This window comes from Halichoeres trimaculatus, unplaced genomic scaffold, assembly GCF_033239565.1.
Source record: "Halichoeres trimaculatus isolate MK-OKI-2021-1 unplaced genomic scaffold, fHalTri1.1 fHalTri1_scaffold_18, whole genome shotgun sequence".
NCBI classification, from domain to species: Eukaryota; Metazoa; Chordata; class Actinopteri; order Labriformes; family Labridae; genus Halichoeres; species Halichoeres trimaculatus.
Window position 1 is genome coordinate 10680449 of NW_027437196.1, and position 18870 is coordinate 10699318.

Sequence of the window (18870 nt, forward strand, 5' to 3'; positions counted from 1 at the left end):
AAGAGCTGTAAATGTATCTAATTACTGCTCCTGCAAAGACAATAAAAGGAGTTGGGCTGAACTGCATTTCATTTTTTCTGACAAGAAGGGTGCAATAATATCCCTCAGTTGCACGTTGTTAACCGCAGAATGGTCTTACAAGAACAATCATTTCAGTAAGAGCTCTGCTGAGGCTTTTGGAGTGTTGAAGTGGATTGTGAATGCCACCTGCTGGGCTGTTCATGGAACATCATTTTCTCAATTTTGAGCCCAACACACAACACTTCCCCTTTCATTTACTCTGCATTCTCATTATCCTTTTATTTCGACCCGTTGCTGTTTTGCCATGCCCTGCGGGGATCAGAGAGTCAAACGTGGTTTTCTCCACAGAGGGAGGCAGGAGGGCTGGTGAGTCAACACAGAAAAGCAGAGGGTCAGTTGTTGTTAAAGAGGACTTTAATTCAATACAGAGCACCTGCCTCTGGGCATTAGTCTGATATGAGTCTGAAAGTAAACAGAAGCCGCGTCCAGGGATGTAATCACTAGTGTTGAATATCAAACTGCTGCTGGGGCCAGGACCCTGTGAGAGGAAGTAAGAAAGCACTGAAAGCTTTTAGAATCTGCCTCGAAGTTTAGATTTAAATAATAGGATCCCATCCCTATCCCAGGATTCATTGCAGCTCTGAAGTCAACCCCTTCACAAATGCTGGTTCCTCCGTGGGTGTATTTATTACATATGTTACCCATGTGAGCAATAAATTAAGGCTCAAAAAGCTGTAATTGAACATTGGTGGTATTTTTTATTGTTTCATTCATTTATTGTTTCATTGTGCAAATGATTTCTGGACTCACATTTACACAATATGACAAGTGTGGCAGTGTGACAACAGACCTTGTTGATGTTACTATTACAAAAGCTACGGTGCTGGACCAAAATAATCACAAAGAAAATCAATCACCCGACCCTTTTTTTGCTGACATTTTGGTCTTTGAAACGCTGTAACATTAAAGCAGTACTCACAGGTAGAAACTGTCACCATAATACACTTTTCTTTTATTTCACACACACATATTAAGACTTTAGTTACACAAAACTGGCACCCTTCCCACAGCACAACATTACAAAATCATCAGACATTCGTTAAATTGCACAACCAAGCAACATTGTAAACAAACAGACTGACGAACAATCCGGACTCATTTGATGGGCGAGTCGAGGATCTCTTGGTAATCCTGTCTGATGGCCCTGCTCACCCTGTACAGCTTGACTCCAGTGAGCGTGAACACACTGATCATGATGACCAAGCCTCCAATGACATCATAAACAGACGGGATCATCCTCAGAACAATGAGCTGGAGGAACATGGCGACTACGATCTCCAGGTGCTGCACGGTGCTGACTAAGGCTGGATGAAACTTGTTCAGAGCATAGTAGACTCCGAGGAACGCCACAGTGGAGCAGATACAGATTCCGATTAAGTAGCCCCAGGTTTCCCCGTCCAGAGGGATGATGGGCTCCTGCATGATAAACATAGTGGACGCCCCCCACACTGTGCCCGTCCAGCCAAAGGTAAAGAGGGCCGTCCACATGCTTACACGCTCCTTGATGGCCCTGTAGACGATCATGGAGAGGGCGGCCGTTAAACCAGCCATCACTGTCATTGTGTACCCAAAGGCCTCCTTCCAGAACCCCAACCTGGACTTCTCCTCGTCTGCTACATTGGGCACCATAACCAGGCACAAGCCGAACACACTTCCCACCACTGTGACCACGTCCGTGTAACCGAGCCTCTCATCCAGCAGCAGGAAGGCCAAGATTGCACTGAAGACTGTGGTGGAGGCACGCCACATTATGGTACCATTACTGGGAGGGACTATGGCGAAAGAGGTGTATGCACAGGTGATGGAAATTACGTTGCACACGCCATAGAAAAAGAGGCGCAACCGGTAGCCCTTGGGGCCAAATGGGGCCTCATGGTAGTAGAAGACCACCAGGATGGAGAGCACTTGGATCACAGAGCGGATGAAGAGCAGCTCCAAGGAGGGCACTTTAGAGCGGTCGGCTGCTAAACGAGTAATCAATGCAACACAACCATGAGCCACTGCTGCCCCGAACAACGCCATCCAAGTCACCCTAGAAGCCAACACATTCGCCTCCCCAAAGCTGGCCAGTTGACCCTCAACCCCCTTGTCTCTTTGCACACTCTGCTGCCTAGGCTGAGTCTCCATGGTGCCGAAGAAAGTCCTTCCCCCTTTGCTGTCCGACACCAGTCTCTTTCCCACATTGGCTTCAGCAAAGGCGCCAAAATCCTCGAAAGAAGGCGCATCATCGTAGCCTTCATCCCCAGGCTGGGGGAAGTGAGTGGCATATTTTACTGTCACTGTGTCTGGGTGGATCTTAACCCGCTTCTTTGATCCGTACTGCAGGGAGGATGAGGATAAATCCATGTTTCTTTATTTTTCAGAATCTAAAATAGACATAAAAATGGTTGGTGTTATTAACCTCAAAATTATGCAGTGGAATTTTATCCCACTAATCAGCCAAAACAGAGCCTTTAAAGGGGAAATATGTGCATAAATCAACCTTCATTTTCACACTTTCCATGCCTAACACATGCTGGCAAACACTCATCAGCCTATCTTACTTACCTTCCTTCCCTGCCCGTGGCCTGTCAGAGCACTTGTATTGTGTTACTTCTATATATATCTCACGAGAGCTCGTATAAACTGAGCTGCGAACAGTGTGAGGCTGATGCAGTGTGATGGGGATGACATTACATAACAGGAAACCACACAGGGGACAATACATGAATGTGGGCCACTTGTGAGAGGGATGGAGTTGGACGGGATAAAGTGGCAAAATGTGGTAAAGTAGAATGCATGAACAGGGTTACACAGCTTTGAACAGTTTGAAGGTCCTCATCTTGTGAGATTAAATGATTCTTTCTCTCTGTGATGCCAAGAATGAGTTGTGATAAAATCATCTTTTTTTATGTTTTCAAGACAAAGTATTGTAATACTAGCGAACCATATTATTATTCCACAAATGTTCTTAAAAAATATAATCTTTACTGCAATTATATATTTAATTCTCTGACACAGCATGGTTCAAAACCACAAGGGGGCAGAAAGACACTCACATTTTCCTCTGACATGCGGTTTCCCCTCCTTTTTTGATATGCCCAGTAATATAACTTGATTCTGAATAATAAACGATGTAGTTGGATAATAAATTGAGGGATAACCCCTTTAAAAACTGAGTTATTCGACGTAAGTGAGTAGTAAACTAAGATCAAATACGTTCAACTGACATTAAAAACCGTTTAAACGCTGGTTTTTAGATATTCTTGATGACAAAACCGGTCGGTTAAGAGAAATGATTTCCTGGAATTCTCGACGGGGAACCGCGGGAAAAAAAAAGAATACAAATCATTGTTCGAGTTTCCCAAAGAAAGCCAAAAATAAAGTGTGTAAATTATCAAAAAACAGTTGAAATTCAGATTAAAAGTGGTAGGTTTAATAGTCTTTCTTCTCTATCTTCGGTAAAAACCGTTATCAATGAACACTGACGTATTTGCATCAAACTGCAGCGCGCGAGACACAGAGAAAACAGAATTTCATCTTACCGTTTGTTTCTTTGACAGTTCCTTTGATTCATAAAGGAGTTTCCGTATCATAAATAAATTTCTCGTTTCATTTCTTCATCCTTACAACCGCTTGTCTGCCAATTCCCCATCTTCCTTTTCGACCTGAGCGCCTCTAACTGCCTATTCACTCTCCACGCCGTCGATGGACGCTGATTTCTCGTCTGCTGCTGCTGCTGGCGAGGCTGGAGAAGCTGCTGTTGCTGAGGGTGATGATGAGGAGGATGATGGTGATGAAGCTCAAGCGAAAAAGTGGGGGGAAGGAGGTAGAGAGAGAAAGGGGAAAAAAAAGCCAGTGAGAGAAGCAACTGTCACTGTCACAGCCAGTGGTTTCTCTTCCTCCTCCTCCTCCTCCTCGCCCTCCTTGAGACTGATTTCCACTTCCAGCCGTTCATCTTCGTCATCTCTCAGGAGGGAAAGGGATGTGCGTTGGTCAGTCATCATCAGCATCACCACCTCCATCATGTTCATTTGATTCCAACTTTGAGAGAGAGTGTTTTGGTCCCTTCAGAATTAATTAGGCTGCAGGAGAAAGTGAAAAAGAAAAAACAGTCACAGTCTCCATTTGGGTCCTTTTTTAATACATCATTACTGGCCTGGTTGTTCTTCATGGTAATTTGGATAATGGATGAAACATTGATATGGAAATAAATTATAGATTTAATTTATGCAAAAATTGTATTATTGTTAAAAAAAGAAACACATCTCTAGCTGCAATGCGCTGTATTTTGTTAAACTGTACAGGTTGCATAATATTGTACCGTTATGTATCCTATTCTATCATATTACACTGTATCACATTGTACTTACTTCTGTTTGTAGTAATCTTGTGATAGTTTATCAAATTGTGTCATAAAATATTGTAATATATGTAAGGTACAGTATTGCAAGACATGTTTGCATCTTATTACAATATATTGTTATTTACTAAAATATATTGTATCAAATCTGTTAATGGTATTTTATAATACGAAATTGTACTCTATCATATGGTACAAAATACACCATATCAACCTATCATGTTTCATATCCTGTCATATTGTATCAATTATATTGAGTTACATCTTTTGATATCATTTTGTTTCCTGACACACAATAGTGAATTAAATCATATCGTGTCATATCATCTTATATCATACACCACTGAAACATGGTGCATTATTTTGTACCATATGGAGCTGTATTATTTTGTATGTTGTATTTTATCATATCGCATTTCACCATAGTGTATCCTATATTGTATTGTACTTGTGTTTACTACTTTTTCTCCTGTGTTTGTCTGAAGATCCTACACGTAACCATGGCTGCATTGTTTACAAAAGAACTCAGCTGTTTGCAGCCTGTAGCATGTCAATGCTAACTGGTGTAAGGTCCGATGTCTTCCCACAAGGAGAGGAGAAGGAGGTTTGGACGACGTGCTGGTTCTCAGGTGTGAGCTAAGAAGTGACGACATGGACCTGTCCTTCCATCCATCGTTATTGGGATCGTAAGATCTATCTCCAATTAGATGGATGAGCTAGCTGTGCTAACCCAGCAACAGAGGGAATACCAGACGGCAGAGTAGCATCATACTATTCACAGACATGGCTAACGGAGCTAACATCAGACACATTAGAAGAGCTTCACCTGCTGTGAGCAAACAGGATCTAGGAGAAAGGGATGGAGCATGACTGAAGAAGCTCAGTCCTGGACCCTGTGGAGGTGGAGGCTGGCTGAACTGGACAATGATGGACAAGCTGTCGACATCTATTTTCTTATGGACCTTTTTGCACTTTCTATACACTTTCTTACTTTTGTTTTTCTTGATTGCTGCTGTGACTTCAATTTAGTTGTACTTGTTACAATGACAATAAAGGTCTATTCTATTCTATTCTATTCTATTCTATTCTATTCTACTGTGTATTGTATCATACTACATTGCATAATTTTGTATTGTATCACTTCTGGTAATATGGCACTGTATATCGTATTGCATATAGTATCGATCTTTTGTTTCATATTGTTTTGTGTCTTGTGTTTCGTATCTTTTCTTTTTGCACCTTTTGTTTCTTTTCACTTTGTGTGGTTTCTAAACTTCTGATGTCGTATCACAAGTTTCCTTGCAATTCCTGCCCCTATCATATTATATCTTATGATACCACATACTTTATCCATCAGTCAATCAATCAATCAATCAATCAATCAGTATCTATTTATATAGCGCCAAATCATGACCATTCTCCCAAGATGCTTTCAAAAAATGTTAAAATAAAATATTGATGAACCCAACATAAGAAGTGTTAACTCATCTTAACCGTGATAAACCATAATCAAACAGTATCCTATTGTATTATTTCAATCATATCTCATGATATCTTATTGTCATCTTATCTTATTGTACAGCGTTGCATCATAACTTATCATATTGCATTTATTTCATTCTATGTAACTTCTGGTCTTACATCACAAGTTGTACACTGCAATGACTGCTCTTTACTCATGGTGATCAAGCAGTAAATAGTGTTTTTCACGGGTTATCACTCTGCCTTAATTATGGTTTATTGAAACCACCTTAACATGGCATTTCTTTTATTCAATGTTGCAATACAAAGAGAAAAGAATTCCCATAATCCTCCCTAGGATCCTATCATCAGCATGAAGACTCCCTCGAGACCTGTGGTTCTCTCTAGCATGCAGTACACTTTTGACTACTTATTCCTTACAACCAGAGAACAATAACTCACGTGTCTGTCTCTCAAAAGATCAGTTTAGTGTCTTAATAATACAATTACCTGTTTTGGAAAAGGAAGTTTAAGTGAGATGAAAGGCAGGCACACATTTAAAGTCTCATAAACATGAGGAAAGCTGAATGCACTTAAAATTAGATTGCAGAGTTGAACCCTGAGGCGATGCAACAGGAAGCTCAGCTGGTGTGACATAGATCATTCTGCCACTTGTGAGCCCTGTCTCTGTGACATGATTTTGAAACTGAAACTGTGGAAGGTGATTTGTGATGCCATGACAATTAACTCAGTGTCAACATTTACATCCAGCTATTAACAGCTGATGTAAATCAGGCAACAGGGAATGAAGACAGTCAAGGGATATAACTGACCTATTATAGATGTCATTGTTGTCATGACGTTAAGACTTATTGGGATGCAATAACCTGGGCTTTTCATATTTATGGATTACCCAGTGAGGTGAGAGGTCAGTAAATGTTTCTTTAATTGTCTTAATTAAAAGCAACACATTAATCCATGATTTCTACCCTCATTTAATGTGCTGCTTCAGAGTTAGAGCCATATACATAAGTCAATAATTTAAAAGAACACCTAAAATCAAAACCACAGCGCGGCTTAGTGTATCACAGTGAAACTGGGAGGCAGTAACTGCTTGTCCTTTCAATCTACCATCCTGGGTGCATAATCTCAACATAAGAAATTCATGGCTTTGGTTTTAATGATTAACTGGAAGGAAAAATCCCAAGTTGAAGAGAGGTTCAAGGAAGGGAAATGCTAGAGGTGTTTCATTATCTCACTACACTGGAGAATGAATCTCGGCTATTAATTTTCTCCAGGGAAAGGGCAACACATTAAGCTTCCTTACCCCTGACTCCACTGGTTTATGTCAGACATCCTTAGTGGAGGCTCCATATCCTGAATCTCTCCATAAACTCAACCCACTCTGATTGTGGTGTTAGCTAGCATGGATAGTCTAGTCTTTTGCATCTTTTGCATTTTTTTTTACCTGCACTTAAAGAGAGGTATGTGCTTTTTTTAAAAATCATACTTTATACTGTCCTTCTGGTGCCCTGTAATAGCTTTATAGGACTTACAACTCAAAAAATCACATTTGTCTCACTTTGCTGCTTTAGATAACCCTTATTTCAGCCTCTGTCTATTAGCTTGATTTGAGACTGTCTCTTTAAGGCGTCTTGCTCAACAAACCCCCTTCCATCTGATTTGCCAACCCTCTGGAGGCCTGTTGGGGTGGGGCAATGGGCAGACCTTAGTGTTTGAGGCCCACATTTCAACATGTCATGAAACAATCAGGAATTTTTTTATTATCTTTTTATTATTATTTATTTATTTTTGTGATGACTTCATCATTTCAGCAAGTCCCGTCACGATCATGCATAGAACAAACTGCTTTGAGCAGTTCCAAGACAGATTCAGAGATTTCTACGACGTAGAAATATGAAGCTGTTTGAAAATCTGCCCACTTGAAGTATAAACACGCTGCACTGTTACTTTTTAGTTATGTTTTAAATGTAGGAAAGCGTAATACCTCCTCTGTAATGTGTCGAGGAGAACAGCATAATGAGAATTAATCACTGGCAGCAACTGATTTCTTATCATATTCTAAGATGCATCAAGTTTTGTACAACTTTTTTGCAAAAATTAAACCCTTCCTTTCTTTCTAAAAATAATTTAATCCAGAGTCTGTAGAAGTATGGATGACATGACTGCCCTCCAAAAATAAAGCAACAACATTTACCTGATGACCAGCTCAAGTAAACATAAAGTCTTTCTCCTCGTGATAACAGATAGAACCAGGGTCATTGTAGAGGTTTATTTTCCAATCAGTTATAAGGCTCCTGCATTGTTCTTTTCTGTATTAGCTGAGTAGCAGAAAGCAACACAAACACTAGAGCAGGGGTCTGCAACCTTTACTTTCATGGGAGCCATTTTGCCTGGTCTTACCTGGATTAAAGTCATTCAGGAGCCACATAGGTGTATAAAATTCTATACATAGTAAAAATCAAGTGGACAATTAATCTAAATGAGAAGTTTTGGGGTTTATAAAATTGAACATGTGATGCTTAACTTAAATATTTTGAATAATTTTGAAAATGCTTAAGAATAAATTGAAAATTTTCTATTATATATTCATATATTAGCAAAATTTATTGAATTTCAATAAGTTGCATTGTTTTGTTTTGTTTAGTTTTTTTTCTCTCCAAAAAACGAAATATAAAAAATGTGCAAAATAAACCATAATTTTGAAATTTCAGGAATTTTGAAATAAAAAAAAAATTGCCAGAATGTCATACATTTGCAAAAACAATTAAAAAATGTGACTTAAAAAATTTGCTTAATGAAACAAATGCTAAATTAAAAATAAAAAATGGGCTTTAAATAACTTGCAAAATTTTTCAAAAATTAAAAAACAAAAATGAAATAAGCAAAAATTTCTAAACTTTGCAAAATCCAAAAATCTGGAATTTTTTCCAAATTTGAAAAGAAAAGTCAAAATTGAAATATATTTGCAAATTTGTTTTTTAACGTTGAAGTGTCAAAAAATGAAAGCTTTATTGCAGATGTAGATGTAGCACATATTTAGTTCAACAGAGTTATTCAGTCTCAGTGTCTTGAATCATTAAAACCCTCTCTAAGAAAAAAAAAATTCTTCATTTAAATATTATTTTTAAACTACAAGTAGCAACTGCAAAGGAGTCAAAGAGCCGCATGAGGCTCCAGAGCCACAGGTTGAAGACCCTTACACTGGAGTCACTGAGCTTTGCATAAAAAGGAGAACCTGCCCCGAGCCAGACTCTTCTGCTTGGCTCCAACATTTGCACGATTTCTACCGTTTTATGGATATGACACGTTTTTGTGTCATTTCTGTACAAGGGCAGGAACAGAGACAAGTTGTCCATAAATGCACCCAGCGTTAACAGCATACATACACTGACTGACAAAGTGTGAATTTACACCCAGTCCGCAGACACTCCATTAGCAGTACATGTGATGAACCAGGGGACAGATTCCAAGCTGAGTGCAACAATTTGTACTTTTCCTCTGATCTCACAGACAAATTAATGCCCTGACTCTTTCATTGTTTAAGACTTGAAAAAAGAAATGAGGCTCTGTGTTATTGAACTGTCTATTTCAACCTTTAATTAAATCAGAAAGGCCAAATGACAGGCTGCACAGGCTCAAGAATTTATACAGAAAGTTTTGTTAGGTTGACATTTCAAGCTAATTCATTTCTGTATTTCATTTCTTTTCAGTGGTGGCTGAATCTCTGCACGATCTGCAAAAACACATACACTTTGAAAGTCCTTTTCTCTGTAACCCTGATCTTATCTTCAACCTTTTCTTTAATTCTTGTAAATAAATGTTTTTTAACAAAGAAAAAAATCCATGAATTTTTCACCTCTTTTATAGCTTTTTGTTGAGCATGCTGGAGAATATATAAAAGCCTGAAGGCATGTTTTCTACTGATCGTCTGCTTTTTTCCCTATTGTCCGTAACAGGCTTCATGTGGCTCATTTATCTTCTGCCCGCGGCTTAGACTATTCGCCACTGATTGAGCAGTTATATTGGAGTTGTATTAAAGGGATAACAGAAAACTTCAAAACTCTATCCCTGGGTACATTGACTGACAGACCTATATAGAAATCCATAGCCTTATGGAACAGTGAAGGTAAGAGCAGATTTATCCCTGACATGGAGAAAATAAAATAGAATGACTGGGAAATCGTGGCTTATATAGGCAATCTTATTGTGTTGTTTTGTTCAGTTTCAGGGGAAAGGAAATAAGCTCCTACAAGTGAATTTAAAACAGCATACCTGACACTTATGAACAAGTCACATGTTGAATATCGGCTTGTTACCAGTTGTTGAAAGACCTCTTCTGATAAGATTTGAGGCTGTTTGAGTTTAATTTGCTCAGAGTGCCAAGCCAACTTTCTCCATCAAGATGCAACCCACAAAAGGTGCTCAGGGACCAGCTCATCTTGGTAAACTTTCCGCACTCTTGTTTTCTATTTGCAGAACCCAAAACCAAATACTGCCCCACGTTTCATGAATCATAAATGGACAGACACAGCAGTTTGTTCTGGGTTGAGGTGTTTAATTATGCATGAGCTGAGGAGGATTCCACTTTAGTAAAGAGTGCTTCCCTTTTCGTTTTACAGCTCTCTTTCTCAATGAGTTAAATAGTCAGTTAAAAAAGAAAAAGAAAGTGTTTACCTTTATCAAAACAATATGGCTCTACGCATCCACAATAAACAGGTGTTAAAAAAAAAGAAAGAAAGAAAAAACATGTAGAAGCACAATGCTTCTCCATATTTGACTCTTAGATAGTGGCCTTTAGATACTGGTTTGAAAATAAGCAGCTATGCTAGCAGCATGCTAGCAGCTACACTCAGGAAAAAACAGTGAACTAAAAGCTAATAACTCCGACTTTGCCAAGGAAAAAAATTGGCTTAAAGGTAACGACAACAGCTTTTATTCAAAAACACCAAGCTAAAAGCTAGTGCTAAATGCTTTGCTAATGCAACTGAGTTTAAAGGCACTGAAAATAGCTACTTAGATTATCACAACACTTTCTTAAACATAATTTCAGCAACTCCTTTAGCAAAATGGGGAGTTAGAAGCTGAAGCTTGCATGCTTTTGTTTCAAGCTATCATTTAAGAAAGTAGTAAGTACTTTGGTCAGCATCAGGATTGCTGGATGCTAACTATAGCTTCTTATCAAAGTTTTTTATTTACAGAAGAGAATGCTAAAGGCTTGATATGAAAAAGGGTGACGTCAATGTCAATGACAACAGCTTCTGATACGATACAGTGAGCTAAAAGCTAATTCTATTCTAAAAATAAACAGTAGTCTTAAAGAAATGAGGAGCTTCTTCCACCAAACACTGAGCCAGAAGCTAAAGCTAGCATGATGCCATTTGAAGATAGCAAATACTGTGGTCAGCATCAGCTCTTTCAGATGCTAACAATAGCTTTTTGTCAAGTTTGTACTCATTTCATCATTAAAATACATTTTTCAGTCTACCTAAAGTTGAGTGCTGATGCTAGCATGGCTAAAACTCTAAAAGATGACCTTCATTTGAGTCTTTGCTATTTTAAACCATGTCAAGCTCACTAAATATTCAGGTATCAAAAAGAGCAGCAGAATTTGTGACAGTTGGTTTGGATGTCAAACTTCATCCAAGTAACACCCTTGATCAAAAACATCATAAGGGAATGTCTCTGGGTGTGTGTGTGTGTGTGTGGTTTTTTTTTTTTTTTGTTCAGACTCCTTCAGCATCCTCTCCACACTCTTCATTAAACTTGCACCGACTCCAGCAGATGATGAGTTTTAACACTCCTTCATTTTTTTCCCAACTTACTGTGATATTATCAGCCTCTCAGAGCTGCACAGACCATAATTGGATCCTGAAGCTCCAACAGCTGATAATTTTCATCCTGTCACCACTGTTTTTCACTTCTTCTTCTTTTTTTTTTTTTTAAAGTAAGAGTTCAGGGAGCCTTCAGTTTAACTTATTGTTTCTTTCTTGGAGAATTCTGAATCACGACACCAATATGGGAGAAATGAAGAGTGGGTTGATGTCTCAGAGGTAGCTCACGGCTGTACCTCGAGACTTTGATTAGTGTGATTGAGTGTTCGCAGCAGATGGGTCTCTGAAAAATTTGTCCCATTTATATCTGTTTTTGGTAATTAGCTTGAGGGGAGTTCTGTCACTAAGATTGTGTGTGTGTGTGTGTGTGTGTGTGTGTGTGTGTGTGTGTGTGTGTGTGTGTGTGTGTGTGTGTGTGTGTGTGTGTGTGTGTGTGTGTTTCAGGATTAATCTATGCATGAATTGCCTACTTTATTAACATGACAGGCTGTTGACTGCACACGCAGTCAGGTTTCCACATTTTATGAAAAGCTATTATCAATCTGAAATTATTATGTCACATTTTCAGCAGTCACTTAAAAGATGTTTTTGTTGAAAGTATTGCCAATTTTTCAATGCCTTTGCAGTACGCTTAATGTACTTGACTCCAGTGGCGTTTTCTCCCGGAGGCCAAGGGAAGCCATGCTTCCTCTCTTTTTTCAGACTGTAGCTGTGATTTAATGAAAATACTCCTTTTTAACAGTTTCGATAATTCTTCTGTGTTTCATCACTGTTATCTTTTCCTTATTCCTCTCCTCTACTTATTGAGCATTTTATCATGTGTAAAACAGCGCCCTCATAAATGTTTTGTGGCGAATGAGTGGTGAAAATACGATATTGCACACTGTTGTCTGCAAGGAGGCCAAGCCGAGTTGGCGTCCCTTGGTAAAAAAAAACAAGAATGATAAACCAGTCAGATGAGGCTGCGGTCATGACACTGCTCACCTGTAATTGGCCAAGACTGTGTCAAGGGAAGCCGCCCTGTCTTTGGCCTCAAACCAATCAAATCACAGTATCGTCATCATCATCAAGCCACTGAATGAAATCAGGGAGATTAGCATATTAGCGGTGTGTATGAAGCGGCCAGTTGTGTATTTGAGTGGGCGGTTGAGTAAATTAATAAGATATTTAAGCTAAGTCAAGAGGACAATGTGTGAATGAGTGACTGAGGGTGGGAGAGTGAAAGGGTGTGTGTCAGTGTTCAAAGTGTCGGTTACATAACAAGCATGTGTAAGTAAAATGAGCGCTCTCTGGGCGCTCTAACAGATCATTCCATTACATGAAATAGCGATATAAAAACTATAACATAGTCTTTTATGTACCCCACTCCCTAAAAATCATACAGATTAGAGGCTTGTCTTACTTGGCTTCCTCAAAAAGAAATCCCCACGCCACGCCACTGCTTGACTCGAGAAAAAGGATTAACAACTAGCATGAATCAGCACATTTGCAAACTTCTACCCCAGAAGCTGGCTCCTTCTTTTCTACACTGCAAAACTCAAAAAAAAAAAAAAACTCTTATAGAAGAAACTACTTACCTCTTAAAACAGCTGAAAACCTCTTAAGACAAAACTGAGTGCCAACTCTAACCAAACAGCAATCTGCTAGCATGCTTAGACTTGCTTGGCTAAGCTAGAGGGTTGTTTTCTTCATACAGTTTTTTATGATGTTCTCTTGTTTGGGGATTTTATCTTAAATTTCCAACTCATGTCTTTTATTTTTTATTGCAAGTATGCCATAAGATAATTGAAAATAAGGTCTAATGTGAGCTAGTCCCACACAGTTTGGCAGCCTAGCTAGCTGACACATCCTGGTTACAAGCTTAAAAACTTAACAAGTATTATGCTGAAAAAAAGAAGAAAAAATAATCTGCAATGAATAAAAAAAATAAGTGAAGGAGAGCAGGTAGAGTAGGACCAGATTGATCTACGGCAAATCTAGGTCTCTATGACAACGCCATGCTGGCCGATTAAATTTTAGTTCATTGTAAGAAGAGAAATCTTTGTTTTTCTCCGCTGAAAAGTATTTCTGTAATGATTTTAGTAATAATGGTGGACACAGGAGCCTAAAGCCCCGTTTCCACCAAGCAGTCTAGTTTAGATCAGAACAATTTGGTACGGGTTGGCTCGGTCCTGTTTGCGTTTCCACAGCCAATTGTGCCCCCTCGTGGTAGGCGACATGTAAGCTGGATGCCAACAGCCACATCAGTAACATAATAGTGTGATGCCATAGCAGCACGACCGTGTACCCTGCTAATAAATCCAACGAAGAAGAAAAACGTGACATAGTAAACAAAGAGCAACAAAGGAAGACATCCAGCATTACGTCCTCTTTGTGTTCGGCATGTGGCTTGACAAAGTGTTGTCAAGCTTTGTTTCAGAGAAGTCTGTGTGCCACCAGGAGAAATGCAGCCGCTGACGTACAGTAAGTGACGATTGTTTTGACCAATCAACAGTCTGCAGTGCTGAAGCTCCACCTTCTGAGATCAGTTCAGTTTAGTCTGGCACCCCTACGGAAGGGTGCCAAAAAGTGGGAAGGCTTGTCTCGGTTATTTGCGGTCTGTACCAGGAAACACTGTAAAATGGGTGCTGTGCCGAGACGACAGTCAGCTGTTTGTGATAATGTTCATTCCAACCCACAGTCAGCAGTTATTCTGCAGTGGTCTGTTCAAACTAGAGAGTCTATCAATAAAATGAAGAGTGAGGTTACGTTAGCTCTGCTTGGTTGATGACTGGCAGGACGAAGCTAACCAGGATTTACTAATGTTACACGCTATGGAAATGTCTTCTTGCAGGTGGCTGCCAGCTGCTCTAAATATAGACAGCTACTAACCGACATGTTTACTTGTTGTCACGTTAGCCTAGAGACATATCAGAGCACCGGATGGACAATAGCCGTACCTCGGCCTTTGACAGTGTGCTGAATGTGCCGACGGTGTGTGGAAGACTCCAAGTCAGAAGGTGGCGAGGCAGTCCAATTACAACAGATCCTCCTCCAGGAGATGTTAGGTTGCCTTAAACTGGAGATGATGAGATATTCTCTTAAAGGGTCCCTTGCAACTTTCTATGAAACTTGGAAGCCTGACATATTTCCAGTACTCTTTCACTTTTTACCTACTTTTCGACTGTTTTTTTTTTCTTTGCCATTTATCATGTTTGCTTCTGATATGTCTAACTCTTCAATATTTGTGTACTTTTTATTTTTCTATTTCTGGTTTTCTACGTTTGTAAGACTGTGAGTGACCATTGTGTGGTGAGGGTAAGGGAGGGGAGGGCAAGGGTGGGCAGGGAGGGAAGTGTGTGTATGTGTTTGACGGTTGTGGGTATTTGTGGGATGGGTGGGATTTGGGGTGTGGGGTTTTGCTATTGGCGCCTTTTCAATTCTTGAGATATATTCGCCTATTTATTTTTTGCTCCTGCACTATCTCTTGCGAAATTGTACATCTACTGATCTTTTGTGATATACTTTGTTGGCCAAGGAAAATTAATAAAAAGATTTTAAAAGAAAACAGATCCTCCTCAATCTATGGTTAGCTAGATATGCTAATTTGCAACCTTGCTAGGTAGCTAAGATATAATATGGCTACAAGCTTAAAAACAAGGATTATGCTAAGTATGTGAATATACATTTTCAGGAGGCGATCCGTTTTAGTAAATTAGTGGCATACGCTGGCACATTTTATTTAAACAAGCAGGATATCTTGAGCATAGGGTCTGTGCTATTGTTGTTAAGTTTCTGCTATCTAATGCTCCTTATAGAATTAGGAAAGGAAGGGAGTGGGGAGCTGTCTTAAAGATTTGTTTTTGACACAAAACAGATGCCAATAGAACGTCTCTGTGATCACACTATTTTTTTATCCTGTTGAACATGATGGGAAGAGAAATCAGTCAGAAATCTACTTTCTTTCTGCAGAGAACCAGACATCAGAACACCAACATTCTGGGCATAGATTCTGGAAATACTTAAGCACTTGAGATGCCAAAGGGGTTAATATGCTGCTTAAAAAAAGGCTGGAAACTTTGCTTCTGGTTCCATTTTCTCTGAGAGAGATAAACTCTGGGACCTTTCACCAGCAGATTGAATCTCACACCTCTCTGTGTCGACATGTGAGCAAGAGATAGACACTAATGTAGCACTTTCAAATCACCATGTGGAAATTAATGTGACATGTTCCCTGCTGTGTCTTCAACACCTTTCTGCATGTGTGCCTGTGAGCTGAATAGTTGGGTCAAGTGACATTTTTTGAGGGTTAGAGAGTCCTGGTGTTAGAGAGAGCTGTAATGTCTTTTGTTATGAGTGGGTTTGAACAAACCCCACCAAAACTCTTCAGCCTGCAGAGCATCATAAGTAGAAAAGGTGGGCACAGTGCCTCTGTGTTTGTTTAAGGGTGAGTAATCCTGCTTTGTCATACAGGACATCTTTATTTAGACTCTACAAACCTAAATCCAAGCTGTTTAAAACTTCATACCTCACATCTAAAAGGAAATCTTTCATGCTTGGGCACATTTATCTATAAGTACAATCCCTCAGACCATCTGGAGCTGAAACACCCTGTTCTGCCGCAGGTACTTCAACTTCAGATCCAGCTCTGTGATAGGACAAGGCCATTTCTAGTTTTCATTAACCTCTCTAGACTCATGCCACAGATGGCTCCTGTGAGGCCTGATACTGCAGCCTTTGTCCATGCGAGTGTGTGCTAATGTGTGTGTGCTGATCCATAATGCATGTGGCATTTTTGACTGGACGCCTCCTCTCATGTGAATGCTCTTTTCACTGCATCTGCTCTCTTATTAAAACATCAGATCTCCTCTGATACCTCACCACGGAGGAATGTTCAGCTCAATTTATCAGATGCACAATTAGGGGAATGTCTTAAAGGACCATTATTCCGCCTTCACATCCTATCTGGTCTCTTAAACCTGGATAGGAGGAGATAGAGACCATCATTGTATGCAAACACAGGAGGCAGCTGTGTTGTTTTTACAGCCAGCACAGTTCAGAGGCTACAAGCATTAGTCAAACTTGGGCTGCATCCATCAGGCTGGAGAGCAAAAAGGATGCGTCAGTCAAATTATGAGGTGTAAAATGAACCAAACAGAGACCGCATCTCATAAATCACGCGCTGGCTGTGTGAGAGAGGCCGCTGCAGGCAGTAAATGCAGCAGAAACACAGAAAATAACAATGCTGATCAAAGTGTTTTATGAGAGTAGGTGCTGCAGAGGCTGCGGTGTGAGGGCGTAATCAGCAGCTCACACCTGCAGTTCAGAGCAGATTTATCCACATCAATAGTAGTATTGATTGGACGAGTGGAGCCAATAACGCCAGTAAAAGCATGTATCTAAACTGTCTGAAGTAAAGATCAATTTCTAGAGCTAATCCTTAACCGTCTAATTCCACAGAGGATAACTGGTATGCCGTCAATCTTTTGATCCTTCATTGGCATTTAGGTAATGTATTCAGATTATTTAAACAAGTTAAGCTGCGCGTAAAACAATATGTTCAGTAGATAATTGACAGGACTCAGTTTAGAACATAATTGTAACATAGCTCCTCCATCACAAAACCTTTGCACTTTGATATTGATTCTGCAGGGGCATAATATTAATGCCCCAGTGTGTGATTTCCCACAACACAGAAGCAGCTTCACACACTCACAGCCCTGCTGCACCAGATCCTGACAGTGATCCTGTCTCACCCTCTAACACCTCTGCTGCTGCCAAAGACGCTGGCACAGCAGTGGGATGATGCCTCCGGCTCCGTGACATTTAACTTAGAAGTAAGATGTTTAAGGGTCATTACAAGTTGTTTTTATTAAATAATATGACACCTTGGGCTGGCACTATCTAACTAACTGGTAACTAATCTACTTGTTGGATGACAAAAAAGAAAATAGTTATTCAAAAGGAGACCTTTTAGCAATAAATCTAAAAACTGTCACTTTAAAAGCAGTAAAAAAAAAAAAAAAAAAAAAAAAAAACTTTAGAAAAGGTTTATACATTTCCTAATTCAAGAACTTTCCTGTATGGAGTTTAGAGGGAAAAACAAACAAACATTTAAAAAATAAATAAGTAAATAAAAAAATAAACAAAAACACTTGATTCATCACAGACATCACGAGATGTGGTTTACGTGAAAAAAGTTCCTCTGACTGCTGTAGACTATCTTAAAAACTGCAAATCAATTTATATAAACTTTGTAAAGTAACCCTGGCCTGACATTTACCTTATCATCTGAGAGTTTTATTCAGATGTTCTGAGTCGGTGACAAAGGGCACAGACGCCTGAGGGATAATCCTCCTGCTTTAAATGCCACATAGTGAGGAAATACAGCTGTTCAAGTCTTCCATATCTTTTACCCTGTGTGAATCAATCCCACATTTTGTTTCCTCTGAATACATTACAGTTCAAGTTCACTAAAGCCAGCATGGATAATCTAATTACTTTCCATCTTTGTTGGGTATCAGAGGGGAAACTGCAGTATCGTTTTAGCTTGTCTCTGTACAAAGCCATATAAGAGGGAAATAGATCAATAGGATATTGTGTTTTACACCTCAGCTCATGAAAAGTCCACCGAGGCAAACACCGCTGCCACGGAGAGTCTGAATAAAATCAATCTAAAACAACAGCGCATGGGAATCAGATTGACTGCTGCACCTGAGACTAAACCTGCCCTCCAAAGTCCTCTGTGAAGGCACCAGCCCGCTGCACAACAAGCTGTCCAGAGTCTGATTCATTTATCATTTTTAATGCGTAAATGTGGTCTCTGATTGGACAGCAGATTGAGGAGAGGGGATATGCAGGAGGTGGCTCATCTCCGCAGTGACAGCAGTGTGATACACACCAGTAATTACGCCCAAATCTGAAGCCAATTATCAGAGGAACACAACCCATTATTGAACGGAGGATTTATCATAATCTGCATCATAGAGTGATGTCTAGAGATGGAGATATGGGAGATGGAGAGGTTTGAGAGGAAGGTGATTTATTAATGAGATTATGGGTCCACAGAGGCCCCCATGTGAAAGGAAGGCTTAAATAAAAACCCTCAAATCCATCATCCTGTGCGCTTTGACGCCAATCCATAAATAGAGG

At 39.6% G+C, this 18870-nt stretch overlaps 1 protein-coding gene across 2 annotated transcripts in view; it reads right to left on the reverse strand.

The window, feature by feature from the left end:
• Positions 1–285: 285 nt before the first annotated feature.
• Positions 286–18870, reverse strand: part of slc35g2b (solute carrier family 35 member G2b) — a 48595-nt gene continuing 30010 nt past the window's right edge. The window contains exons 2-3 of one of the 2 annotated variants that reach the window (XM_074692955.1): positions 3606–4145; positions 286–2447 (exon numbers count right to left, since the gene is read on the reverse strand). In XM_074692955.1, coding sequence (XP_074549056.1) covers positions 1177–2427 — 1251 coding nt within the window. In that variant the 5' untranslated portion in view covers positions 2428–2447; positions 3606–4145 and the 3' untranslated portion in view covers positions 286–1176. Of the gene's footprint in view, positions 2448–3605; positions 4152–18870 lie in introns of those variants that run through there. The other variant, XM_074692956.1, reaches the window with a different exon arrangement.